A 27208-nucleotide genomic window follows, 5' to 3' on the forward strand; every position below is an offset into this window, starting at 1 on the left:
CAGTCAGAGGGAGAAAGTCAAGACTAGAGGATGCCGGAGGTGCCAGGCAGTTTAGGCCTCTTTTGCTAGGGGCTTCCAGAGCCCAGCTTTGGACCTCCTCTCCCCCTCCCCCTTTCACTTTGTCCTTTGTTCCCCTTTTACAGGTCCTTGGTCTCAGACTCTTCTCACCACAGGACAAGTTGGAGTAGAAAAGAGATACAGGAGGTTAGAGATGGTGGCAGTAAGAGAGACATTCCCCTGGAGGTTGGTTTGTTCTTAAGTACTGTTGGCCAAATAAACACAGCTGCAGGCAGGTTCCTTTGGAGGGTAGCAGCTCACCCCTGTGCACAGCCCTATTGCCAGACTCCTGTGTGTCTCGGGTGAGTCACCGCTCCTAGAGAGCCTCGTTCTAACCCAAGAGCCCAGGGTCTCAATAGAACCTCAGAAGCCATCTGGGGATTCTCAGTTGCTTCCAGCCGCAGAGCTGAGCCACACAGGCCTGAGGGAGCAGGTGGGTTCCATCTTCTTGCTAGCTATTCCCAAACCTGCTGGGTGTATTTCTATACTTGGTGTGTCTTGCTAATTGAGCTCTGTAAAGATGGAGTCTTAAGCAGGGAACAAGTTGAATATTGTCAAGCCACGGATGGCAGGGGCTAGAATATCCTCGGTCACATGGGGACTTGTCAAGGAAGCCGATGAGCTCTGTTCACGGAGACCTCCTGCATCAGGGACTTCATCCCTCAAAGGTGACTGAGACTCTGAGAGACCTCAGACACACAAAGGACTGTGGGTATTGTGTCAACCATCACTAAACCCAAAGCACTGAATTCTAAAGAAGTCCATTGAGAAGTTCTGACCTCCTCCATCACACCAATAAAAGGGGGTACTATTATTTTACTATGTGCCTAACACAGTACCTATGGCTTTGCAAGGAGTCTAGAAGCACACACTTAGTTTGCCTGATATCCTGACTTTATCCTGAGATCGCAGGAAGAGTCTCATTTTGCAGATTCTCTCTGATACCCCTCAAGGCTGGCCCAGGCCACAGCAGCTGCAGGGGAGTTGGGATGCACCCAGTCTTTCCAGGGCTGTGTGTGCACCACACAGCTGGTGTCTGGGAAGAGCTGTGTCAGGTAAAGGTGAGGGCGGGGCAACTCGTAGCTCCTGCAACCTTGTCTGCTCTGTCCCCTTTCAGGAGGTGACCTAGCTAGGATGCACCCCAGTCTGCCCTGAAGGAGCTCCTATGAGCGGCCTGTGGTGTGGAAACCAGACCCAGAGCTGGAAAGCCTGAGCGTCAAACCGTACAGAGCATCTACCAAGCTGTTGCCAGATGTGGGCCGTGGGGCTTCTCATGGGTTCACCTCCCATACTTACATCAACACTGCAAGGTCACGAGGGTGGACAGTGCCAGCCGCTCGCCCGACACCCCTATCCACTTCTGATTCGTTTAGTTTTTGACTTTCCTTTGAGACGGTGTCTTAAATAGCCCAGGCTGGCCTCAGACTACAAACAAACAAACAGCCAAGGATGACCTTAACTTCTGGACACCCTGACTCCATCCATCTCCTGAGTTGGGGTTACAGATGTGCACAAGCACAGCTGGTTTTAGGGGTGCTGGTGCTCGTGCCTGTTGTGTAAGCTGCTTGCTGACTGAGGTACAGCCCCAGTCCCCGTGACTTGGTTTAATGTGATGACTTTACTTGACTGGATGGGAAAGCTACTGTACTATAAAGGGACAGTGAATGGCTTGTTCTCGGTGACCTTGAGGGTATAAAGGGACAGTGAGCGGCTTGTTCTTGGTGACCTTGAGAGTTCCTCATGTTTGACCCCCAGAACTTTCTATCTCACATGAGTTTGACCCCCAAAGATGTTCCAACCTCTTTTAAAGCTGCTGCGCATTCGTAACCTCACTAACCTGTCCCTGCGTCCCCAAACGCTGTGAGCCCCAGCCCCTCGGGTATTCTGTTTGTTCATTTTTTTTCCCTTACGGGTTGTAGATCAGAACTGGCCATGCTATTCTTGGAAGAGGGGCCGAGGCAGAGAGCAAAACCGAATGGTAGGAGCAGAAGTGGGAAGGGGGATACCAGGCTGAAGCATGCCCCAAGGTCAAGGGTCTCTGCCCCTGCCTCATCCTGGGAGGCAGGGCTCTCTCTGCCTTCCTAAGGATGGAGGGTTGGCAGGTGAGGAGAATTCTCCAGCTCAGTCTGGTTCTCACCTTGTCCCAGGCTGCTCTGCACCCCTTCCCTGGAAGCCTGGGAGAGCGAGAAAGGTCAGGTGTGTTTGCCCAAGCCAGGGGGGGGGAGGAGCTTTGAAAATACCTGTCTTCAGGCCATAATGAGGGGGGAATGGCCACCTATTGCCATTTCTGTGATTCATTGCTGTTACCCCTAAGCTCCTGGCTGGCAGAATCAACCAGTTCAAGCCAACCACCTGCTGGTTTTCTGGAACCGGGCCCCAGCTCCATGGCCTTGAGCAACAAGAGGTCTCCTGCCAAGAGGTGATGCCGTCTTTAATGTCCTGAAGGATACTGGGCGACTGAGTGGAACTTTCTGAAGCAGCTCCTGTCTCAGAGCCTGTACCCTTCTCTCCAACTGTGTGACTTCAGCTCCTACCTCTCTGTCACTTTTCTTCTTGTACTATAAAGTCCTTCGGATAGGTTAGGCCTCCTGCTTCCTATGTGACTCTGGGAGAGCCATCAAACCCTGAGTATCCTCTACTATACACTATACTATACAGTGTATACCCTATATTATACACTATATGTACTACTCAAGTAATATACTATGACTTCCCTGAGTCACACACGTTGACATTTCTACAGGAAGACATCATGTCACCAGTACTAGCATCGCTGGCTATTCAAGGACTATCTCCTCATTGACAGCAAGGGTCCCTACCCATTAGACATGGGCTCCAGTCCTGACTTACACTCAATTACCCACAGTCCCCACTCTTTGTGAAATAGTGGTACCAAAGCCTGCCTTTCTGTGATGTCAGGAAAATCAGAGCAGATCCTTGGAACTCTCCAGCACCATGAAATCAGTGGAGTCATTGACAGGTGGGGAGAGGCATCCCCAGCCTAGTGACTGACGGTACAGTGAGTGGATGTGGTGATCTGTGTGTGCCTACAGTCCAGGCCAGGATGGTCGCAGGCCACATGAATGTCACAGAAGCCTATCTCAGGACTCCAGAGGTCACAGAGGGAAAGGTGTGGTTTGTCCCCTGAGGTTTTCCAGAGGCAGTGGCCACAAGGAGCCACTAGAAACACCTCAGCTCCAGGTCAAGGCCAGACGTGAGTGCTGAGAAAATCAAGAAGGCATTTCTCTCCAGGGTGTTCTCTGTGTGGGAGGCTGGACTAATGGGCTTGTCCTTGCCATAACACGGTGACCTTGACTCTCAGAGGACATTGCCCTTTGGCAACTCCCAGGAACACTGTTCCCCACTGCTTGGGCCATCTTGAAGCCAACATTTAAGGACAGGATTCTATGGGGCCCACCTCCTCCAAGCCCTTGCCTTATAAGACCCCAGCGACCTGGCACTTGTGGTCACAGCAGGAGACAGGAGCTGGCATTCCTCGGGGTTTGGGACCTCTAGCTGGCACAGATGGAGACTACAAGGAGCAGCCACATTCCCTGCTCCGCATCTCTGGGGATCATATCTTGGAGAATGGGCCTGAGCTCGGAGTCAGGGCTTTAGGTTTCTGCTCCTTTGAAGCTCCTTTGAGCTACGTACGAATCAACACCAAGTGAAAGGAAAGGATGCTGGAGCCTGAAGTTCCATGCTCTGGATTCTGGCTGGAAGCCTCACAAAGCCCTGGGCTGCAGAATCCTGTTGTAGGAAGACTGGTGGTGAGGACTTCTCCAGTGCTTCCTGTGGGAATCAGGGGGACAAGGATCAGCTGGATGTCTCAACCTGTGACTTCACTACCCACCAATGCAATGGGGACTGTCCACATGGCTGCCATGCGTCTTAAGACAAATCTGTCTGAAGGACGTGGGAGAATAAGGCATAGTCACTGAGGTCCCTGTCCCAGCGGGGCATGACAAGGATGAAAGGAGGATCCTCCCTCGAGAGACCAAAGCAGTCTTTGGTCTCTGGATCTTAGAGAACACAGTTAGATACCCTCTCAGGCTCCACCCTGGAGAAACTCAGCCGAGAAGGAAAACTGGAGGCTCTTGGCCTGTCCCATTCTTTTAAAAATCAGGAGGGCAGCATTTTCATGGCCACTGGGCCCAGGTACTATAGGGGAGACCCTGAGAAGTAGAATGGAGGCTGGAAGACTGATGGGAAGAGATGATGCTTGGTATTTCTGCTAGGGAAGAATGGACACTTGCAGCCAGCAGTGGTGATGTCTGGCGGGGATCCAGTTGGGGCACTGGGACAGGAGGCAACTGTCAGGGACCCTTCAGTAGAAGTCAAGGGGCCTCTCCAGCTATGTAAAGGGATGTGGTGAGAAAATTTATCTCCTGGGGACCCATCCTAGCTTAGAGTAGAGGGTGCGACTGTCATTGTTAGAAACTTCTTTGGGCAAGCACTTCTAATGACCTCCTCCCACATCAAGGCTCTGAGGTAAGTGTCATCATGCACTTTAGATGGCAGCATACAGATATGCATCCTTCTCGGGGCTCACTGGGTCAGAAAAGCAAGGTCAGTTGACAGAAGGATTTATGCTGATGTGATCTGGCCTTAAGGGCATGTGCACACAGACGTGGGAAGAGATGCTTCTTCAGTTACTGCCAGGGGAGCAGGAGGCAGGGTTCCTTTTCTGGACAGTAGAATGTCTCAGAGAGGACTCCTTGTCCCCAATACTGGCTGAACCCTGCTGATAGCCTTGAGTGGCTGGGATATGGCATAAAAGTTGTCTGAGGATGAACTTTGAGTAAGGCGAGCCAGGCAAGACCTCAACAACATTCATCTTTCAGGGCTGGGAAGCTGGGGAGGGGTGTGGGTGGGTATGGGCAAGAGTGTGTGGGATGAGTGTATGCACGGGCGTGGCACTGTGGGGTGTTAGAGGAGTCTGAAGGCAAGGGTACTGAGTGCTTAGTGCCTCTCTAGAGAGTACTAGATTCAGTTACCTGCTACATGCAGGCTGGAGAGAAGGTGACCTTAGGCAAGCTCAGAGGCTGAGTCACTGGCAAATTGCTGCCACCTCTGTAGGCTGTGTGAACATTTAGAAAGGGAACTTAGGAGGGTCTCTAAGTGAAGCCCAGGAGGACAACCCTGAGGACAGAGGGAACACTCTGGAGGCTGGGAACTCAAAACCCATCTTTGCTAAGATCCTGAGGCAGGAGTGAGCCCTGGAAGGCAGAGAGCCACTAAGGGGACAGTATGGTTGGAATGGACAGAAAAGTTGGGGTCAGGGTCAGAGTGTCCACTAGGGTGAGATTAAAAAGGAACATAAAGAAGAGAGCCAGCAAGAGGCCAAGTAAAGGCACTTGCCACAAAGCCTGGCAAGGTGAACTCAGTCTCTGGGTCCTACGAATTGTCCTCTGGTCTGCGGACATGCACATGACCCATGCAGGCTCTCATGCACACGATGAATAAGTAAATACATAAACATAATAAGAAAATTTACAAAGGGACACAAAAAGAACATGGGCTTAGAAATCTGTATTCAGAGGACCTTGGGCAAGAGAGCGAATGGTTTTACAAGTGAAGGGCTGGGTTTGGGGGGGGGGCACAGGGTGTCTCTTAGGAAGCAGGATGACTTCTTTCACAGCCCTAAAGTCAGGAAGGAGGAATTTGTGGTGGGCTTGTGGGGAAGTGGGAGTCCTGCTGAGGCCTACAAAGACCACTGATGCTGTCTGAACTTCCCCAGTGCCTGGCTTGGGGAATTTCCACTCAGGGCTCCAGGCTACTTGAAGGTTAGGATTTGCAGTTGGGAACACATGACAGGGTCACTGGGTGGAGTCGCCCTTCACCTCACAGGTGGCTGGGCTGCAGGGCCGGGGCATTGCCAGCTCAGAGTCCTAAGACAGACCTCAGTCTAAACAGAGAACTCAGCTAGGGGGTCAGGCCAACATTTCTAAGTGCCTCCAATCTCCCTGGGACTGTCATCCATCCCCCTCTTAGGGTGCTGTTGTGAGGGACAAGGAAGCTAGTTGTCAGGGTGACCAGACACAGCATTACCCATGCTCTGCCGGTATACCCACCAGGATGATCTTGAGAGGCTGGAGGAGACCCTGTGGTCCAGTCTCAGCCAACAGTGGCTTCTTACAGCAGACTTGCTCTGGACCTGTCATGGCTGCCAGGACACAAAGACTCTGGGAGGCACTGAGTCCTCAGTTGTCTCCTTGCGCCATCCCGGCTTGGGGACCTTTCAGCCTCTCAGAGGACCTCATTACGTGCCGGAACTCTTGCTGAGGCCGGTAGGTGCATCCAGGCAGGTGTGACATCATAAATGACACATGCCCCCAGGGTTAGGTGGGGAGGAAGGACAGGCCACCACGGGAGTACCCTCAAACCAGCTGTGGCTCCAGCCACCGCACAGAATGGTTCAGGAGGCTAGTCAGCTGCTTCAAGTCCAGGCCAGCAGAGACTAAGTCCCCACTGCATCTGGAGCAGGTTTCCTGCCTGGTCTCAGGGGGGCCTCTGGACTACAGAATGGACCCAGGGGCAAGAGCTATCAGGGTGGGACCCACTGGGTGGGAGGGTGAAGCATCCCTCAAGTGAAGACTGGGGACCCACACCTGCCTCTACACGTCTCCTCCAGCAGCCAGCCGGAAGCCCAAGGAAGTGGGGAGAGGGAGGCTCTGGTCCTGGCAGCTTCTACCCTGATCAGTGTGCCCTTCTGGAAACCCCCTTAGAGAAAACGGTGCAGACCACTGGCTGTGACTGCAGGGTCCCTGGGGAGAGAGGAGAGGACGTTACAGTTTACTTTGATGCTCAGGGCGTCCCTTCCTTCCCCTACCCTCACGTGGGTCCCTTGCTCCAACCAGCCCAGGCAGGCAGGTGCAGGGTAAGAGTCTCCTCACCAGCCCCTCCCCCCTGCCTCATTCCTCCTGTCCCAACTCAGCTCATCCAGTGTGAAGGGAGGAAGTGCCACTGTTCCCATCCAAGCCCCAGGCAAGGGCAGGCACTCCCTGGCTCCTGTGTACTTCAGACACCTCCAGCAGCTCCTGCCATGGACAGGTGGTACCTGGGTGAGTCTCCCAAGCCTGCCCCCCCCCTTGCCCTGCTCAACTTGGATTCAGGGGACCACATCGCTTTCAAATATACCTGTTGGCTTCCCACAATTGTGGGAGAAGCAGAAATGGGAGAGACAGGCTGCCCTAATAGGGACATCTCAATAGTGAGTCCTCGGCCTGCTGACAGGTTCAGGACACCTCTGAGCCAGAGGCTATGGAAATGGACTCTTTATCAGCCTCCTCATCCAGCCGTGTGCCTGTGCATCAGACTACCGAGTCACATCTGAGTCCCCGGTACTTCCTAGCTGCCTGCTCTCTGGCAGATTATGCCACTTGTCTGCACCTCAGATGAGACAGGATGGTGCTAGTTCTGCTCTTTTCAACTGAGCCATGTGGCAGTGTGTGTGTGTGTGTGTGTGTGTGTGTGTGTGTGTGTGAGACTTCCCCAATGCCTAGAACAGAAAAGTAGTTGTCAACCTGCTTTCCCCATGGCTTTGCCTACCTGTCTACCTATCTGCCTGCCCATCTATGCATCCATGCATCCATCCATTCACCCATCCTTCTGTCTGTCTGTCATATGTCTTTCTAACTTGATGCCTATTTTCATCTCTTGTTCTAGAAAGAACTCATAGGGGCTTACCAAGATAGTTACCAAGGTAACATGATAAGGGGCGGGGGTACTGCCGAATTCTGTGAAGCCTGGCAACAGATCCGGCAGCCACTGTGCGACCTGGACCTTCCAGCTCTGCTCTCCCCTCCCTGTGTGTCTTGCCTTGCTCTCAGTTTTTCAGGTCTCTGGTGGGCTATGGCACAAGCCCCTCTAGGTGTGGCTGGGGGAAGCAAATGTTCAGCCTTAGTTTCTCCATCTGTCAAATGGAACTACCAGAGATGAAATGGGGGCAGTGAGTGCTGAGAGCCTGGCGTGTGGGTGCAGACTCTCACAGGGCAGGGCTGCTGTCCTTCTGTGTGAGTGTGTGTTTCTGAGCTCCGGAAGCTCGGGAGAGAGCTGCGTGAGTGCTTTTAAGCCGTCCAGCCAGGGCTGGTCTCTGCTCTTACCACTTAGCAGGGAGTGGCTGGCTCTCTGATGGTGCAAACAAACAAAAGGCTAATGCCTGCCATTTGTCAAGCAATGCATAAACAATGGTACCCACCACTGTCATAGGCCACATTCTGAAGTGCCTATCTCAGTCCCCACAACCTCCCAGAGTCCTGTGCCCTGTCCACTGTATAGATGAAAAGACAGACGTGGAGCGGTAAATATATTGGCAATGGAGAGGTAAGCAAGTGACAAAGGTTAAATTTCTAGGCAAGTAGTGAGTGCAGTGTCCTGACATTGATGGAGGGGCACTTACAGATGGAGCCCTTCCCCTCAGAAGGACTGACTGTACCAGGGGAGTAAATATCATCTATCCATCTATCTATCTATCTATCTATCTATCTATCTATCTATCTATCTATCTATCTATCTATCTATCTATATCTACCTATCTATCTATCTATATCTACCTATATATCTATCTATATCTATCACTTATCTATTCATAAATCTATTCTAGATCTAGCTATCCTCTATGTAGTTTGCATGTATGCATGCACATATGTATATATGTTTGCCTGTATGTAGCTATGTATGTGTGTATATATATGCATCTATCTATCTATCTATCTATCTATCTATCTATCTATCTATCTATCTATCTATCTATCTATCTATCTATCTCTACCTATATCTATCTATCTATCTATCTATCTATCTATCTATCTATCTATCTATCTATCCATCCATCTACCCATAAATCTATAATATACCTTGGTATTTCTCCATCAATCTACCACTTATATAGCTTGTATGCATGCAGATATGTATGCAGGTATGTATGTATGTATGTATGTGTGTATGTATGTATGTATGTATGTATCTATCTATCTATCTATCTATCTATCTATCTATCTATCTATCATCTATCTATCTCTTGTTTATCTATCACCTGTGTATCAGTTTATATATCATCTGCTAGTGCTGCATATTTGCTTCTTGGAGGCCAAGACTACCATCTGGAACCCAAAGACTGTGTGGTACTTACAGAAGCCACACCATAGTTACCAAGGGGATAGTGACAGTGAGTGTGGGACAGGCTGGGGGTGGGGTGGGTATGGCCAAAGCATTTGAGCCCTGGATCTGAAAGGGCAGCCATCATTTGTCTTCAACTCTCACTGGATGTGTGGCCTTGGGCCCCAGCTTCTCCGTACCTCAGATAGCTCGTGTCAAGTGAGGAACTAAAGCAAAAGGAGTCAACAGCTAGAAAATGCTTTGTAAGCCCTAGGGACAAGGCTGAGCCCCTTCCTGGAAGAGTCGTAAGTGTACAGTGACAGCCACAAGAGGGAGTGTTGGGCATCAGGGTAGGACATTAGTCAGGGATGACGGAGCATTTCAGACTGAGGTGTGAGTGGCTAACTGTGGCCTCAGGACCAGGATAAATAAAACAAGTCAGGACAGGCTGTCCGGGACAGCAGTGCCATCGAGGCTGATCCTGCTGGGGACCCAAGCTTCACAGGACTGTAATAAGAAGGGAGGCAGGCCAGGCTCCTTAGGAACACGGCGGGGAGACATGACTGCCCCATGAGAATGTAAGCTGTCACGGTGCTATCCACAGGGACTTGCAGGGAGCTCTGGAGGCTAAGGGACTTGGAAGTCCCCATCCCGATCCAGGACCCCTATCTATACTTCCATGTGCCCTTCACCGAGAGTTCGTCTTGAAACTCTCACTTCATCTCACTCCCAGCTGCGGCTTCCCTGGCTGATGGAAGAATACTGTTGCTGCCCATCCTGGCCCTTCTCTCTGGAAATTTCCTCTGGGAGGGGCTGGAGACCTCAGCCAGCTCCTCCCTGCCTCTGGCTCCCCCCATACCTCCCCTTGCCTGGCTCAGCAAGAGCCCCTCTGGGGACACTCGGCCTTTCTTGTGACTAGGGTAAATATTACCTGACACTGTTAATATTTAATGCCCCCCACCTCTGCCCCGGCCGCCCCACAGCAGACACTGTCCCCATAGTAGAGGCCACAGGAAGACCGTCGTGGAGAAGCCCCGATGGCTGGGACAATCTCAGAGACGTCAGCAAACAGTGGTGAGACTGGCAGGACTCTGCCTGGGACTGGCTCTGGTGGGCAGCTGGACCCCTTCCCTCTCCTGTTCCTTGGGGTTCCCAGCCAGTGGCTCTCTTAGAAAATTAGCATTCAGAAGGGACCCTCAATTCCACCTCCTCCCCCCAAAAAAGAGCAGAAGAGCAGAAGTTGGAGCATCAGAAGTGTGTGTGTGTGTATGTGTGTGTGTATGTGTGTGTGTTCATGTGGCTTTGTTCTGGGTGACAGGGTGTTGTTGTGTAGCCCAGGTTGGCCTGGAACTCATATAGCCCAGAATAACCTAAAATCCACTGCATTCTTCCTGCTTCAGCCTTCCACGCCCTGCCCAGCGTGACTTTCTCATCTTGGATGGAGAACTAAGATTTCAAAGTGATCAGGGACTGCCGGGGTTGGAGATGGGAAGAGCAGCCCTTCGGCTCAGCCTTCCCCAGCAGGCTTAGGGTCACAAGAAAAGCCCAGCATTTTGAAATCCACAGACTCAGGCCTGGAGCCCAAGAGGACCCTTGCCGGTCCATAGATGTTGAGTTTTTCTGACCTAGAACAGGTAGAGAAAGGGAAGCAGGGATGGGGGTGGGGGTGGGGGTGGGGGCCCTGTCTTGGATCTGGCTGAAGCTGACGCTAGCTCCCCATTTGACCTTGAACATGACGGACACGTGGGAAGACTTTCTGCATGGATGCAGAGCCTGGGTCCCTGTGGCTTCTCCTTAGATTTTTGACCTTCCTGAACAACCCATACCTGAGGTTCACCAGGCACTGACCCCCTCTGGCTACTGGAGGGAGCTGGACTCACCAGACCCTGCGGCTGGCTGATCACTACAGGGGCACAGTTCAAAGTTACCTGCCAATTGTTAACTTGCTCGTCCCTTTAGAAAAGCCCCCCCCCCCCGGACAAGAGGGTCTCCAGCCAGGCAGCAGAGAGTGAAGCTGGCATGGAGTGGGGGGTGTGGGTGGGGTGTGTGACTGCAGCTTTGCTGGCCATTGTACCACCAGCTCTCCAAGGGTAAGTGCTCTGAGTTCAGGCTGGCAGAGAGCAGAATATCTGCTTCCTTCAGGGTGGAGGAGCCACAGGAGGCAGGGCCAGGGGCAGGCAGCTTGGTCTGGAAAAGTCTTCTTCCTCCATGTCACTTGAAAGGGAGCTTAGCACTTAGACTCATAGTGACACTTTGTCTGGGTTCAAATCCCGGCTCTGCCCCTTACTTGCTGTGTGGCTGTGGGGTGACTTATTTACCCTCTCTGTGCCCCAGTCTCTTGTGGATAAGAGGGACTAACAACTGTGCCTCACAGGTTGTACGAGATGTCGCTCGGACCATTTTGGCCGGGGATGCACAGAAACTAAGTGCTCTTCCCACCCATTAAGTTTGTCCGGAGGACAGTGACACGGCAGAGTAGAAGCTAGCATGGGTCAAGCCCTGATTCTGTCTTCCATGTCCACTGTGTCCTTAGGAAGACTCCAGAGGGCCCTTGATTCCTTCTCCCGTCCCTTGAACACAGAGGCTCTGCTTCACTCGTTGATTTATTCCACAGACATTGCCGTTCCTCGAGGAAGTGGAATTCCATCAATAGAGGCCCTGGTGGGGGGCCTCCTGGGAGTTGGCTTTTTGGGCTGACTTTGTTGTGATACAGAGCTGGGAGCTGGGGAGGACCACACCCTCCAGAGACTGTGGAGGTCCCCTCAGACAGGGCAGGTCTCTATTCAGATGCCCAGTGTCTAACTCCAGGATGTCCCTGTGATGTAAGCTTGGGGCACCCCCACAGGTCCCCTTTTCACCGGGCCACTCTAGCCAGCCTTCTCTTGCCCATCTCGGTCCTGGGGGATCGTTTGAGAAGTCTGGAGTTCCCACTACTCTGGGGTCGTGATTTCTTGCTCATCTCATCCCTGGCTCTCTTCTCAGGTGGCAGTGCCAAGGGGACAGAGAATCCCTTCGAGTATGGTAAGCCTTCCTCCCCTGCCTACTCTGTCAGATGGCTTCCAGCCCTGGGTCCCTGCTATCTTAACACCGCGGGGCTGCTGGTGGGTGGGCTTTGGGAGGTCAATGGGGGGGGGGGGCGTGCCTACACCACTGCGCATGTCTCCTCTCTCCAAGACTATGAAACCGTCCGCAAAGGAGGCCTGATCTTCGCGGGCCTGGCCTTCGTCGTGGGCCTCCTCATCATTCTCAGTAAGTGGGGACAGGTGGAACATTTCCCAAAGTCATACCATAAGGACACTTGCCAGGTCCCCACCCATGCTTTAGCCTGAGGAGGAATCCAGGAGTGTGCAGAGGACAGCGAACCTACCGCTTCCTTCAGTGTGCCCCCTGGTGGCTCTGGGAGGGGAAGCGGAGAGGGGAGTCTGGCTGGGCAACTGTGGGGCAGAGATGGCCAGGGGAGCAGGCACCACCCCATCTGGACACCGCGTCCTAAGCCACCCTATCCCTTGAGTAGTCTCGGCACACTGAGAGACACCGCCTCTAGCCCCACTGTCAGCGTTTGAGATGGACAGTGAGACTCGCAGGGAGTGGCAGCTCCCTCGGTGTAGCTGACATCCACCCCTCCACGTATTGCTGCAAACTAGCAGAGATGGGAGCCAGGTCCTAGGGGCTCTCGCTGGCTTATCCTAATTCTGGAGACAGGGAGACTCCATTTTCTCTCTGTTAAGTGGGGACAACTCCAGCAGTCTTGTAAAATTGGGGTTAGCATCCTAAGATAGCCACGGGGTGAAGGAGTACTTTAGGAAGGTTCTAAGGTAGCCATGATGAGTTCTAGGGGGTGGGAATGGTCTTACTTGTCCTTGAACCTTGGTAGGCACAAGAGCAGATGCATAGCAGGTGTTTGTTGCCTTGCCTTGTTGAAATGAAAAGAAAATACCAGAATCACAATCAGAGAGACACTTGGTGAAGCAAAGATGTTCCTGTATTCTGGAATTCCCACATACTCTGGCTCCTGCCACTCACTCTCCTTGAAAGCTGGGCTCCTGGGAGATCTGGTGTGTGTGTGTGTGTGTGTGTGTGTGTGTGTGTGTGTGTGTGTGTATGTGTGCTCTCAACTTTAGATTTGGTTGTCCTCCTCCACATGAGGGCTGAGCAGATGCCCTGTTGGTGTCACGAACTCTGGTCCCAGTGGGCACTTTCAACCTGTCCCCAGTCCAGCACAGATCTGGTGCAGTGACTGTTTGTTGATTGACTAACTGCTTGGTGGTCCAACCTTATATAAACAGAGAAAACATGGACCCCCGAGCCCCACCCTGTGATGATGCTGGAGGAGGGGGCTAAGCCTGGCAGAACTGGCTCTTCCAGGGTCTCCTTGGCGGAAAAATGGCATCAAACTTAACCTTCTCTTTTCAAGGCAAAAGGTTCCGCTGTGGGGGCGGTAAGAAGCATAGGTGAGTGCTGATGGGGGACTGAAAAGGTGGGTGGGTAGAGAGGAAGGCGGGAAGTTTTCCCTGATGAGGAGGAGGGGGTCCTCCATCTGGGGGAGCACGGACACACGCTCCCTCCCCCTGTCTTCATCCTCTTTATCCTTCCTCACCCCAGGCAGGTCAATGAAGATGAACTGTGACAGAAGGTATGTGCCCTTCAAAGGGGCATGAAGGGCTGGGGAGAGCACACTCATGACTAAGAGAAAACAAGCTGAGGGAAATTTGGGGGTTGTTGCCATGATGTTTAAAAGCGAGCACTGGGTGTCTAAAGTGGGATGTCTGAAGTAGGACACTGTGGGGGAGGGGACCTTGAGGATAATAAGAGGGACAGGAGCAGAACCACAGGTGCAGAAGCCTCCCTTCCAACTCAAACCCAGCCTTTGTCTTTCCAGAGCTGGCAGTGCCCACCGGTGCATGGGCACCAGCGACGCCCACCTTCCCCGGCTGCACACCGCGGACCCCAGCACAGTCAGCACGGGCTGAAGGAAGTGCCAGGCGTGCTGGGAACCCCCTCATGGCCATCCCCTCATGCCTCAGATCCTTAACTTCCTCTCTCCCCTCCCCAACTTCTCTCACACCCCACTTCCTGTTCCAAGTTGGGGAGCATGTGTAGCCTCATCCCCCTGGTTTTCAATGAATCGCTCTATAAAAAGCAACTGCCCGTGACATCGGGCTCGCTGTGGTCGTCCGTGAGTGCTTATCATTCACCCCTGAGAACAGTTTCCTGGGGACAGAGACGGGTGCCCTGCCAAAGACTGAAGGTGTCAAGATGAAGGTGACTGGGTGGGCTGGGTCCTGCTGGTGACTGCTGCTGTTGAAGCCCCAGAGCTTCCACGGGGAACTTGCTTCTCCCATGATCTGTCCAAGCAGGCAGTAGCTGACTGTGGCCATGTTTGTAGGCTCTGTGGTTTCCCTAGGTACACTACAGTCCAGGGTAGGTGGTCAGAAAGGCCTCTATTGGGCCTCACCTCCTGTCCCCAGCCTATCCTTGGGTGGGCAGAGTCCAGGAAACTCCAGCTGGACCCGCCCCTGCCCATCTATTTGGATGTTGGCTTGCTTTGCCCCTGGGTCAGGAGTGAAGGTGAGAGTGAGTCCTCTGTTACTGCTTGCTTCAGCTCCATCCACCTGGGCAGAGACCCACAGAGGTCCAACTCCCTCTCCCTCCATCCCATGGAATCTCCAAGGAGACTGGAGGGCTGGCTGGATGCTGGCACAATCTGGTGACAGGCCTCCTTAGCAACATCTCTGAGTATCTGAGCAGAGCCTCGTCCTGAAAGGAACAGACTGAGTTAGGGTGAGCTATACAGTCAGGCTGGACAGACCAATTCACTTGGTACTTAAGCCTTCTGTCCTAACCCACTGCCCAGGCTCTGAAGCCCACCCGCCCACCCATCCCTAAGTGATCGCAGGCACTCCTTTGAGAGACCGTTGCCATTGTATAGAATGGTATGTTGATCCCCCCCCCCATCCTGAAAGGTAGTGACTTGTGTAGACAGGGTGGTGGCACTCTGCCTGCCTTTTCTGTCAGGGCTGGGAGATGAGAGGACCCTGCTGTGGAAGCCCGTGTGTCAGCTGAGGCACACAGGTAAAGCCTGGGTCCTAGGCTCAGTATCATACCACTGACAAAATGTGACCTCACACCCCAAAACAGAGGTCAGAACTGCTGTTCCAAGTGCCCCCTGGAGGACGGGAAGAATGAGCTGAGGTGGAGCCAATCTGGCCAGAGGTAGGACCCGGGAGGAGGCAAACTCTTCAGGGTTTCTGGATGCCCGGGGCAAGGCAAGTGGGAAGAGGTTATTATTCAAGGTCTGTGGTTCACTAGAGAGAAGTGGGAGCCATGTGGGAGGAGTCATGTTTCCAGAATGTTCTACACACCAGCCCATCACTTAAATGGTCTTGGGTGAGTCACTTCTGTCTGCCACCGTGTCTCCTGCTCTGTTCTCTAAGTGGCCAGACTGGTGCACTTGAGGTAGACTTTGGGGTCTTTGCCTGACCTGGGCCTAATATGTCATCCTTGAGCAGGGAGAGATAGGTACAAACATGAGATTACTGGTAAAGTAAGCCTTTCTCCTATCCCCATGCCCTCTGCCACCCTCACCCGGGTCGGGGCTCACTGCCCCACGGACATTCTGATTCTATGACCTGCTCCTGGACCCAGACATCTCCCTTCACTATCCAGGAAGTTCTCATGCTGAGAGTTATTGAACGTGCCTGTCACTTTGAGGTTTTCTACACCTCTGAGCTGTCCTGAACTACAGAATATAAACCAAGTGTTGTCGCTTTGCTTATAACAGAGCTGTAGGAGGCCTAGCTGTCTTAGGGTGCAGTTCCTTCTCCTACCACCAGAGGGAGCCCACGACTTACTGAAATTACAACTGATCTCCTGGACCGCTCGGGTTATCATCATGATCCTATCCACAGTATCTAGATTCCCCCTTCCAAACTCACAATTACCCAAGTATGGAGCACTCAGGGTAAAGGCAATGATCCCATCTTGGGATGAGTGGTCTGGGTGAGGCCCTGTCTTGTCTGGACTTGGCTTCCCTTTTAGAAGCTGGGACCAAGGCTGGCTCACCTGGAGTGTGAGGACTCCTTGCGCGGCCCTCCAACTTTTCTAAAAACTTTGGCACTTTCGGGGATCACTCTCACCTCACCTCAGGGGTTACTGGTTCAGTGAGGAAGTGGGTGTCCCAAAAGACTTTGAGTAGCTCTGCTGGCCCTGCCGACAGAAAAACGAGGTTATCAGAGCAGAGGGAGGACTGAGTTCCTCCTCCCCCAGTACCTTGCTCAGGGATCTAGTACCCCTGGGGGGACCGTGAATCGCCTCTCTGCAGACGTGCACCCCAGGTGGCCAAGCTCGGAACTGCAGTTGGATGGTAAATACAGGATAGAGGCCCCGCCAGGTGAATCGCATAGCCACTCAGCTCTGCTGTCCCAATCTGGATCAGCTAGGGCCTCGGAGTCAGCGACTTAACCTCCACAGTCAAGTGTGTTAAGAGAGCAACACTGAGGCTGCAAGGGAGAAGATTCTGGGGACTCCAGTCCCCTCCGTCTCAGGAGACACAAGGAACTGGGAGTGTTTTGTGCTCTTGCAATTGGAGAGCTGAGGGGCTGGGAAGAACTTCTACTTAGAATTTGGAACCTTCGTGCCCAGGGTTTCATTAAGACACTGGAGGGGCAAGGGGGAGGACAGCAGGACATAGGTTAGGGTGTGTGTGTGTGTGTGTGTGTGTGTGTGTGTTGTCCTCAGTTGTCACGGGCCCCACATCTGGGAAAGTCAGGGGCCAGAGCCACTCTTCCAGCCCCATTTGGCAGATTTGTCTCTCCAAGCCCACTGAGCTGCCCAATGTGTCCCATAATCCCACAGTGCTGTCCTTACATCTTTAAACCTGGTCCTCTGTTTTGAGAACTCCTCACCGTGGCTTCCTGGAAGAGTGTCTTGGTGTCACAGGGAGGAATGCCCAGGGGAACCAGGCAGAGGATGGAGGAGGGTAGGAAGTTCCCAGCCAGGTGGCAGCTGGCGGCTCAGAATAGCTGCTACAGCTCCGAAGGCCACCAACTATACCCTGGAAATCGAAACTGGCCTTCCTACCAGCGTTGTCCCCAAGCCTGCTGGGTGACCTTGGAAAGGTCCCTGTCTGTCTCCAGACTTGGCTTTTGGGGAAACAAAACAGGAGACGAAAATTCTAAGGTCCAGTCTAAAAGTCAAGGGACCGTGGTTCCGAAGGGGAAGTTGGAGTGGGAGTAAATTCTCTCCCTGACCCAGGGTGGTGAGTTGTTCTTAATGCACAACTAGATGCACACAGCCACATGAGCCTAGCAGCTTGGTACGTGAGAAAGGCTGCCACAACGTGCCTGGAGAAGTAGAGGAAGAAGATCGTATGGAGCATGGTGAATTCTCTGTGTCCCCCCCCCCCGCGACCTCCCAGAAAGTCCTGTCAATCAGTAACTGCGTCTGCACTCACACAGAAACTCCTGGAACTCAGCGTCCCTGCTCTGCAGTCAATAACAGTTCAGGTCTCTTGTCTGTAAACCAAACATTCACTATCAAGTTCATAAAGTTATTCAGGAGAGGTCTGAGCCCTCAGACAGCCACTCAGGAGACACGAGCAGGAACAGGGGGTGCAGAATGGACCTCGGCTGTTCTGGGGTTCTTCCTGCTATCCTGACATGCCTTCTTAGATCAGGACATTCCCTCACCCCAGACCCCAGCAGATTAGCTATTCCAGGATGGGAATAATACCTCTCAGTTTATGCACACCCCCTAGTGGCCATCCCATATCCAGCAGAGGATGTACTCCGTAAATGATAGTTGAGTGACCACACTGGCTGCTTTTGAGGAAGATGGTTAGATGAGAGCCACCACTACACAGGGGTGAGGAGGGCTGTGCAGGCATGGGGTCTGGGGCAGAGTCAGTGGTGTGTAGGCTCACTGAGGTGGGACGTCTTTAAGACCTTTCCCTTCAGTTCATCCTCTTGGAGTCTTGGAGTATTGGCTGGTTTTGTGTCAACGTGACACAAGCTAGGAGCCTTAGTTAGCAAATGCCTCCATGAGATCCAGCTGTAAGGCATTTTCTCAATTAGTGATCAGTGGGGAGGGCCCAGCCTATGGTAGGTGGTGTCATTCTGGGCTGGTGGTCCTGGGTTCTATAAGAGCAGGCTGAGCAAGCCACGGGGAGAAGGCCATTCGTCATAACCCCCTCTATGGTTTCTGCATCAGCTCCTGCATCTGGGTTTCCGCCCTATCTGACTTCCTTCAATGATGGACAGCAATGTGGACGTTTAAGCTAAATAAGCCCTTTCCTGCCCAACTTGCTTCTTAGTCACAGTGTTTTGTCGCAACAATAGAAAGAAATTCTAAGACACTTGGGAACCAGCAAACCCACTGGAACCCTGGGCCAGTGACTCTGTGACAGGCATTACCTCCGAGCTAAGAATCAAGACTACCAGCTTTCCTGGACCCCTCCCTTTAATCATTTGGGAGAGGTCTGTCCCGCCCCCTCTTCTCAGGACACCATGATGTCCAGAGATGACAAAGAGGCAGTGCCCTATGAGCCCACCTTCAAGATAGCCAGGTCCCAGGGATAGACTGAGCTAAGGTGTATAGGGGAGGTGTCTTCACTCTTTGGGCCTCTGCCCCCTCAGCTGGGGCTCTCAGTTTCTTCCCTCGAGGAGGAGCGAGGTGGCCTATGGTCCTACTAGTCTATCTCAGTTAGGCTTTTACTGCTGTGAACAGACACCATGACCAAGGCAACTCTTATAAGGACATTTAATTGGTACTGACTTACAGGGTTGGTAAGAGGTTCAATCCAGTATCATCAAGGTGGGAGCATGGCAGCGTCCAGGCAGGCACGGTGCAGGAGGAGCTGAGAATTTTGCATCTTCATCTGAAGGCTGCTAGGAGAAGACTGTCTCCCACATGGTAAGGAGGAGGGTCTCATCGCTCAGCCCCAAAGTGATACACTTCCTCCAACAAGGCCACACCCATTCCAACAAGGCCACACCTCCTAATAGTGTCACTCCCTCAGCCAAGCCTATTCAAACCACCACATAGGCTAAGACCAAGGAGGATGTAGGGAAAGGTTTCCTTTTCTGTAAGGAGTAGGGTTGTGCTGGAACTGGGGAGAAGCAGAGGAACCCCAATGCAAAGAGAGGCTGAGAAAAGAGTAGCCTGGCCTCTGGGCTAATGCAAGAGTCCCTGCAGCAATCAATATATCCTGTGCCCCCTGGGCTGACTATAGAAATGCGGGTCTCACTGAAGAACTGGAATATTGCCAGGAATCTCATGCTAGAAGGACAAGCCTGAGGAGGCCCTGGAGCCAGGCAGAGGGGAGCATGTCTGTCTCTTGGGAAGAGCTCCCACACAGTTCTGACAGACCACCTTGCAGGAGCAACTTGAGTCTAGCATTGATGATTAGTGGCTCGCTCCTCGTCCCGTCTATTTAAAACTGACACATCAGGACCTCTGGAGCAGATGGAGGGGCCCTGGACATTCATGTTCCTTCTCCCTATGTAGTCACTTTCCTCTGTGATCATTTGTTAGTAGACCTGTTGAGGACGGGTGGCCCAGTGGATAAGACCCATGTGTCTCAAGGAGTGTTGCTGGTTAATTTTTTGTCTACTTAACACAAGTTAGAGTTATCTGGGAAGAGGGACCTGTAGGCATGTCTGTGTGGCATTTTCTTGATGACTGGTTGATACGGGAGGCCCAGTTCACTGTGGGTGGGATCATCCCTGGGCTGGTGGTTCTGGGTTGCATAAGAAAGCAGGCTGAGCAAAAGCCATGGGGAACAGGCCAGTAAGCAGCACTCCTCCATGGCCTCTGCTTCAGTTCCTGCCTCCAGGTTCCTGCCTCGACTTCTCTCACAGGTGGACTGTGACCTGGAAGTGTAAGCCGAATAAACCCCTTTCTGTCTCCGGTTGTCTTTTACCACAGCAGCAGCAAACAGACTATGACCGGCAACCCTTGCCCGCCCACCTCCCCGGAGCTCCGCCCACATATTGGAGAGCAAGCGGCCCAGGCTGGAGGACACTGTGTGTCCTTTCAGGGAGGTCTCAGAGTTGTATATGGACACAATTGGGATGGAACGGAGCAGGTTGCATCTTGCCTGTGAGACACAACTTTGGACGGCAGAGAATCAGGCCAATTTTCAGCAGTCTCCAGAGCTGCTGTTCTGTCCTCAGACACAAGGGGGCGCCACATAACCAGCTTCTCAGTTTCAAGGTTCACTGAGGACTATGTACTCAGCAGGAGTGGGGAAAGCAGGGATGTAGACTCCCCAGAGTTGGGGAGATGCACTCTGACCCCCACAACCATCCCTCGGGGGAGTTTAGACATGATAGTTTAACCTTCTGGCCACGTGGAGCCTCCTCCTCGCCCAACCCAAATGGGGCAGAACCCTGATGTCACTGTCTGCATAGACTCTCATGTCATTACCCAAGTCTGAGCATGTCTAGAAACATGGCTGTCATCTGGACTTAGTACTTCCCTTCTCTCAGATCCTGCAGGGGCAGAGATAGGACACGGTGTGGAAACAGACCGTGATAGGCAGATCTCAGCCCATCCACTGGACAGTAACAGGGAAATCTTTCCATAGCCCTGTGCCTCAGTTTCCTCATCTGTGAGATGGACATTATAAGCCCCATCATTAGGTTGAGTGAGATCAGGCATATTAAACAAAGCCATCAATCGCTGCCAAACAGAATGGGACTTGGGTGAGTGACAAGGCAAGCTCAACCTAGACCTTGTGGACTTGTGCTTTGATCAAGGATTTGAGTAGCCAGCTACAGTGTACTCATGTACATACAAAAAATAAATAATTAAAAATGCACATGAGAAACCTATAGAGGATCACCTGGGACAAATGTCCCCGAGCACCATGGGATACTGCTTACATCTAAGTCTTGGGGCTGTCTTTCTCTCCCAGTTCATGCATTTGAGTGTGTGTGTGTGTGTGTGTGTGTGTGTGTGTGTGTGTGTGTCTGTGTCTGTGTCTGTGTGTGTCTGTGTTCATTCTTGTAAGTAGGATTTGGAAGCCCCTGATCTAGGTGAACCCTCTCACCAAAAAGCAGACTTTGAGACCTGGACAGAGATGCCCTCAGATAACAGTAGGTCTCCTGCCACTCCTAGAGCATCTTGTCCCTTTACTTTTCCCCAAGGGCCAAGAACAACTGTGACCTCTGGTCTCCTCCTGAAGTTCAGGCCAGCAGGAGATGTCTCAGCACAGTGTCCAGAACAGTCAGGAGGCTAGAGTTACACCCTACTGCGGACCCCAAGCTCTTCCCTTTAGTGTCTGTGTAACATCAGCAACCGCTTGGTTTTTTCAGGTTCCTTGGCTGTAGAACAGGAATATTGACACCGGGCTGGCCCTAGGGTCTCATGCAAACACACTTCAAACTAAAGCTTCACTTGAGATCCAAGTAGTGTCAGATCAATCAAGATAAATCTGCACGGGAGTGGGGGGAGCATCCTTCTGTTTTCCCAGGTCTGGTAGGATTTAAACTGAAAGAAAACCTCATGATAACTGCCCACACTGCCCACAGGTTTTTAGTGTTCAGTCTTTAGGTGACACCTGCTGGCCATAATAGGTACTGCATGCCCTCCCCGTATCCCGCCCTCTCACCCCCATTCTAGCCAAACTACTGAGAACGCTTATTTACCTCTCTCTGGTCTCTTTGGCATTTCTTGCACGTAGACTGGGAAGGGGAAAAGGTCCTTTCTTCCCAGGCAGAGACTTCCCCTCCTTCCCTCCTCCCCTGTCCCAAAGCAAGAACTGAAAAGGCTTAAGGGCAGGGCTGCAGTGTGTGTTTAGGACCAACCTGGTCTAGAAAGACTTGTGACCACAGCAACCACCCCACCAGGCAGACCAGCACATCCAGCTGTCTCCAGAGAAGCCGGAGTGAGGGAAGAGGCTCCAGGCACAGAGGCATAGAAGACTCAGAGCAGTTAGCCACTCTGTGGTCAGTGCTTTAGGATAGGTGGTGCCATGACTCACATCTATGCCCAAATACCGGGGTGTTGGAAGAGTGGGTGAGAGAGGGGCAGGATGGGGGTGTCCCTAGCCTAGGGTACGTCTGCCAGGAGGACGCAAAGTCTACTGATGATATCATATAATGCAAGAGATTTTCTCCAAATCAGTTCAAGGTGTACAAGAGGATGTCTCAATGGATAAAAGCACAGTGGAAGAGGAGGCACCTGAACATCGTTCTCTGACCCTTACAATAACACACAGCATGAAAGTGTAAAAATCCAAGCCATTGTGGGCAACCCGAGAAATCAGACTGGCCCCAAACGGACAGCAGGTGCTGCCGGGAGCCCGGCCAGGTGATCTGGCACACCGCTCGCCTGCTTGCGCATGTCTGAAATTTTCTGTGTCAAATCTGCTCTGGAGAGGTGACAGCAAATGCTGCCGCCACCGCTGGTGACCACCGCTGGTGACCATGCAAAGGTCACCAGCGGTGTGGGGATAGGTCAAGCTGTTTCTCTGATCCTCAGCTGAATGATCTGTACAATGGGAGTGACAGGCATGAAGCTGTGATAATGATGCCACGTCCTGAGGGAGGGCCTGAGTGTGGCACCAAGCCACCACCAGGGCCTGTTACAGTCATCGCCATGGGTGGTTGTCCGTGGCTCTGGCTGGAATTTGCCAAATGGAGCAGCTGATGCTGAGGAACAATTGGTTCATTCTGCTTAGTTTCAAGTCCTGACTAAAGTGTTGCTGAAGACGTCCTCAAAATGTTGCATGCCCCAATGTGAGGCTGTTTCAGCGACAGGCACTCACTGTGTCCTTTTGGCTAACACCACACCTGGGCTTTCCTATCCCTGGAGCCCAGCTCAAGTTCTCCCTCTGTTGTTGCTGGCTGCCCCCTTTTCTGAATTTAAGCAACTCCTTCATAGTTTTCATAAGCCTCCCCCTCAGTGAGATTTGCAAAGTCATCTAACACGTAGGAAATGTCTACCTGGAGCATGGAGGAGTGAGCAGACAGTGTGAGAGACACAGGACAATCCCGCCAGTGACACACACCATTACAGATACAGGAATGCTGAGCAGGGACCATCTCTGCTGGGTGTGGTCAAAGAGACCAACGTTGAGAGGTGGAAACTGGGGAATCAGGAGTTCAAGGTCATCCTTAGCTATGTAGCAAGTTTGAGGTCAGCCTGGGCTACATGTGACCATAAAAAGGGAGATGAAAAGGATTCGAAAGACAGCTCAGAGGTCAAGAGCACCGGTGACGGCTCAGAGGTCAAGAGCACCAGCGATGGCTCAGAGGTCAAGAGCACCGGCGACGGGGCAGAGGTCAAGAGCACCGGCGACGGCTCAGAAGTTAAGAGCACTGGCGATGGCTCAGAGGTTAAGAGCACTGGCTACTCTTACAGAGACCCTGGTTCAATTCCTGGCATCCACATGACAGTTTACAACCATCTATAACTCCAGTTCCAGAGGATCCATTACCCTCTTCTGGCTTCTGTGGGCACTGCACACACGAGTGCATAGATATATATAAAGCATACCTGTATACATTCTTTCTCTCTGTCTCTCTGTCTGTCTGTCTCTGTCTCTGTGTGTCTCTGTGTGTCTCTGTCTCTGTCTCTGTCTCTCTCTCTCTTTCTCTCTCAGTCTTGTTTCTGTCCTAGGCTATGGTGACTTGCAATGTTGCCTAGCTGCGTACAGAGAATGTCCTCTAAGGATTCTTTGCTCTGCCGTGTTGACTGTGAGCCTTGGGCTCACTCTACAGCCATTCTCCCCACCACAGGGTCAGAGGACAGAGGCTCTGAGTTGGACCATCCAGAGATTTTTCATTACCTTTAGGGTCTGGGGAGTGGGTGGTTCTGCTTACAACAACTAAAAGAACGGAATAAATGGAGCTGGCTGGGAATTAGCTCGGTGGGCACTAGCACCACAACAAAGAATGAGAGACAAACAAATAAATATAGAAGCCCTAGGGTGTGCATCCTTTGGGGGTCATGGGTGGGCTGTACACAGTAAAAGGACAAATACTTTAGACCAAAAGAAGTCAGGAAGCCTCATACATACTGTGGAGACTCTGGCATGCTGAGGGCTCCCAGGAGAGGCCTATTCACTTACCTCCAGCCATCCCAGGGTTTTCCAAACTCACTGACCGTAAGTTTGTTTCTGTCTCTTATCTGTGACCTTCTGGTGAGACACTTGAGAAACTCCATACTTAATCTTTTCACATTGTCAGCTGAAGTTAAAAAAAAAAAATGGAGTCAGCTTTGCTTAGGATGTATCACTCTACGGTGGCCTGGGTTTGGACTGTCCTGCTCCCTGCTCCTGTCCCAGAATTCTGCTCCTTGTGGGACTGACCTCTGACTTTACTATCGCCAGTGTGTGGAAATGTTAGGCGGCCACATTGGGGTTGGGAATCCAGCCAGTCCTCCAAATAAGCCGCCAGTGTTCATGAGTGCTGGTCCAAATACTCAGGATGTGGTGCGCTGGGTTACCACTCTCACCCAGTGATCCACACCAGGCTGCAGGGCTGTGTTTTGGCAAAGCTAAAGGGCCCAGGGGAACGGTTTGGAGCTGATGGGTCCCCTGCGGTTGGAAGTCCCTGTACTGGGCCTGCACAGACCTTTTCACCTGCATTGGATTGGCTCTGTTCAGAAGGGAAATGTTACCCAGACATGATGGTGAGTATCTGTAACCTCACACTCCAGAGGACGCCCGTCGAGGTGAGGGGATCTCAAGTTCTAGGCCAGCTGGTGCTGTGAGGGAGCTGGGAGAGGCGGGGCAGAAAGGGAGGCCAGCACTGGGAAGGTTCTAACGATCTTGTTAAAATGGCAGGCAGCAAGGACTAGAAACATGGCCCAGTAGAAGAAATGTGGCTTGGGTCTCTGGAAGTTCTTCTCCACTATGCAAAAAGTCGTCTTCTGTGAGAGATTAGACACAGCCCGTGCACTCCAGAGGGGCCAGGCACACGAGGCTCAATAGATCAGAACGTGTGCATAGATAATAACGTTAGGCTAGGCTTCAGGGTGGGGAGGAGCCCTTGGCACTGGCGACATTAAAACTTAGGCAAGACACTCTAGGGAAGGACTCATCACCGAGTCAACGTCATGGGTGTGGGTACTGTCTTCATGGTTGCCTCGTGGAGGAAGGTCTTTTCCTCAGGAGGTGGTAATTTTAAGTATGCGCAGTACAGCATGAGTGAGTGACTTCCTCGTGGACTGAAGGCACGGGGGTGGGGTGGCCCTCAGCGAAGGTCCAGGAAGCTTGTGCCTGCTCAGCTCGGCATCACTGTGGGATTCAAGGAAATTCCTGGAATGGATTAGGGTGTCTAGAACCCGCACTTGAGAAACTACAAAAGTTACCGACATGAGAGCAGGCAAGGCGCTAAATAGAAGGCTCGGTGGCTAGAGGGACTGGCAACATGTTCAGAGGAGTGACTTGGATCCCCAGTGCCCACCAGCAATCATCTTTCTGTAGCTCCAGTTTCAAGGTATCCAGCGCCCTCTTCTGGCTTCCACAGGCACTGCGTGCCTGTGATGCACAGATATGCATGCAGGCAAAACACCCATACGCATAAAATGAGTCTCCTTAAAATATTTAAAAATAGATAAAATGTGATTGCTAATTTGGAACGGTAGAATGGCGACAGGGACTGGGGAGATGGCTCAGCTGGTAAAACGCTTGCCGTACAAGCCTGGGTCCTGAGTTTGGGTCCCTCAGCACCCACAGAAAAGCCAGATGCTACAGGCACCTGTAATCCCAGAGCTGGCAAGGCAGAGGCAAGGGAAGCCCTGGGGCTTGCTTCCAGGTAGTTTAGCTGAGTCAGCGTGCTGTAGGTCCACTGAAAGACCCTGTCTCAAAATATAAAGTGGACAGCAACTGAGGAAGACACCTGATATGGATCTGTGCACATACATGTACAGATAACACACACACACACACACACACACACACACACACAATTAAGACGAATGCCAAATTGTAAGAAAAGAACATGCAAATACCACGGAAACCTGGGAGGTCACGTGTTTCCCTGCTGCCTGCGTGAGAGGTTTCTGTCACTCTCTTCTTCTCTGAGATGCTCTGTGTGTTTCCAAGCGTCCACAGCCCAGCTGCTGGCTCCATCTACTCTACACCTGATCTGTCTGTCTGTCTGTCTGTCTGTCTGTCTGTCTGTCTGTCTATCTCTGTCTCTCTCAGCCAAGTCCACAGGCACATAGGATTTAAACTGCAGCCAAGTGAGCAAGGCTGCCATAGCCTTCATCAGGAGGATTGTGAGTTCGAGTTTAGCCCAGGTTCCACAGCAAGATCTTGTCTCAAAGCCAAGCCAGGCGAGCTGTTCTGGGTCTGGAAACGTGTGTCTGCAAGCCATTCCTTTTGTGGGACAGAGGCATGAATAACCTGTGAGCTACACAAAGATGCCCCACCTGAAAATGAGCCAGACACCCAATGTTCCCCAAACCTGCTAGGATTCGAGGGAATACGAGAGAGACTATGGTGAAGGCTGCAGACTGACTGGGTCATCGCACACACTCTTCCACAAGCTCTGAGCATAGAAACCCACCCTTGAGCCTGAAGGACCCCCCCCCCCTTGCACTGTGTTAGCTCTCCGCATGCCATGCATCCTTGGACCGTCAGCTGCTGCATTTTGTATAACACACAAAAGCAGGTCTGACTCTTTCTGACGTCCCACCCCCTTTGAAACAGGGTTTCTCTGTGTAGCCCTGGCTTTCCTGAAACTCACTCTGTAGTCCAGGCTGGCCTCAAACTCAGGAGATCCATCTATCTCTGTCTCCCGAGTGCTGGGATTAAAGGCGTGCGCCAACATGCCTGGCCTTTGGCCCTATTTTGTGAAGATCTTAGATAAAAGACAACACAAAACACTTGGAACCTCCCCTGCCCCAGAAACCCTCCCCATGATGACAATCAGGATGACTACAGGATGCAGGTTAATCACGCTTTTGCCAAACCGTCTTTGGCTTTGAGGTTGGTACATCTGCAGATGCCAGCATCCTGCTGAGAGCTCACCCCGAGAGGCCAGAGATGCCAATATGAGGACTGCCAAACTTGGGGCTCAGACTCAAGAGGAAGGCCATG

General features: G+C 52.2%; 1 protein-coding gene across 3 annotated transcripts; it reads left to right on the plus strand.

Annotated features, from left to right (window-relative positions):
- The first annotated feature begins 4956 nt into the window (after window positions 1-4956).
- On the plus strand, window positions 4957-14328 carry Fxyd2 (FXYD domain containing ion transport regulator 2). 3 transcript variants are annotated; one of them, XM_021206922.2, is made up of 7 exons: window positions 5681-6347; window positions 6995-7121; window positions 12139-12177; window positions 12331-12405; window positions 13571-13607; window positions 13759-13789; window positions 14036-14328. In XM_021206922.2, the coding sequence occupies exons 1-6, from the start codon at window positions 6111-6113 to the stop codon at window positions 13781-13783; spliced, it is 540 nt and encodes a 179-aa protein (XP_021062581.2). In that variant the 5' UTR covers window positions 5681-6110; the 3' UTR covers window positions 13784-13789; window positions 14036-14328. The 3 variants fall into 3 exon arrangements, with proteins under 3 accessions (XP_029399360.1, XP_021062581.2, XP_021062580.1); XM_021206921.2 differs by lacking the exons at window positions 5681-6347; window positions 6995-7121 and adding an exon at window positions 9289-10230; XM_029543500.1 differs by lacking the exons at window positions 13571-13607; window positions 13759-13789; window positions 14036-14328 and adding an exon at window positions 13443-13564 and having other exon boundaries at window positions 4957-6347.
- The last annotated feature ends 12880 nt before the right edge of the window (window positions 14329-27208 follow it).

This window comes from Mus pahari, chromosome 10 (assembly GCF_900095145.1).
Source record: "Mus pahari chromosome 10, PAHARI_EIJ_v1.1, whole genome shotgun sequence".
NCBI classification, from domain to species: Eukaryota; Metazoa; Chordata; class Mammalia; order Rodentia; family Muridae; genus Mus; species Mus pahari.

Bases quoted from the DNA above. Each gene is read 5' to 3' on its own strand.
- Fxyd2 (XM_029543500.1), top strand. From the start codon at position 6,111: ATGCTCTGCCGGTATACCCACCAGGATGATCTTGAGAGGCTGGAGGAG. The intron at 12,178-12,330 runs GTAAGCCTTCCT...CCTCTCTCCAAG, and splicing joins AGAGAATCCCTTCGAGTATG to ACTATGAAACCGTCCGCAAA. The intron at 12,406-13,442 runs GTAAGTGGGGAC...TTATATAAACAG, and splicing joins GGGCCTCCTCATCATTCTCA to AGAAAACATGGACCCCCGAG.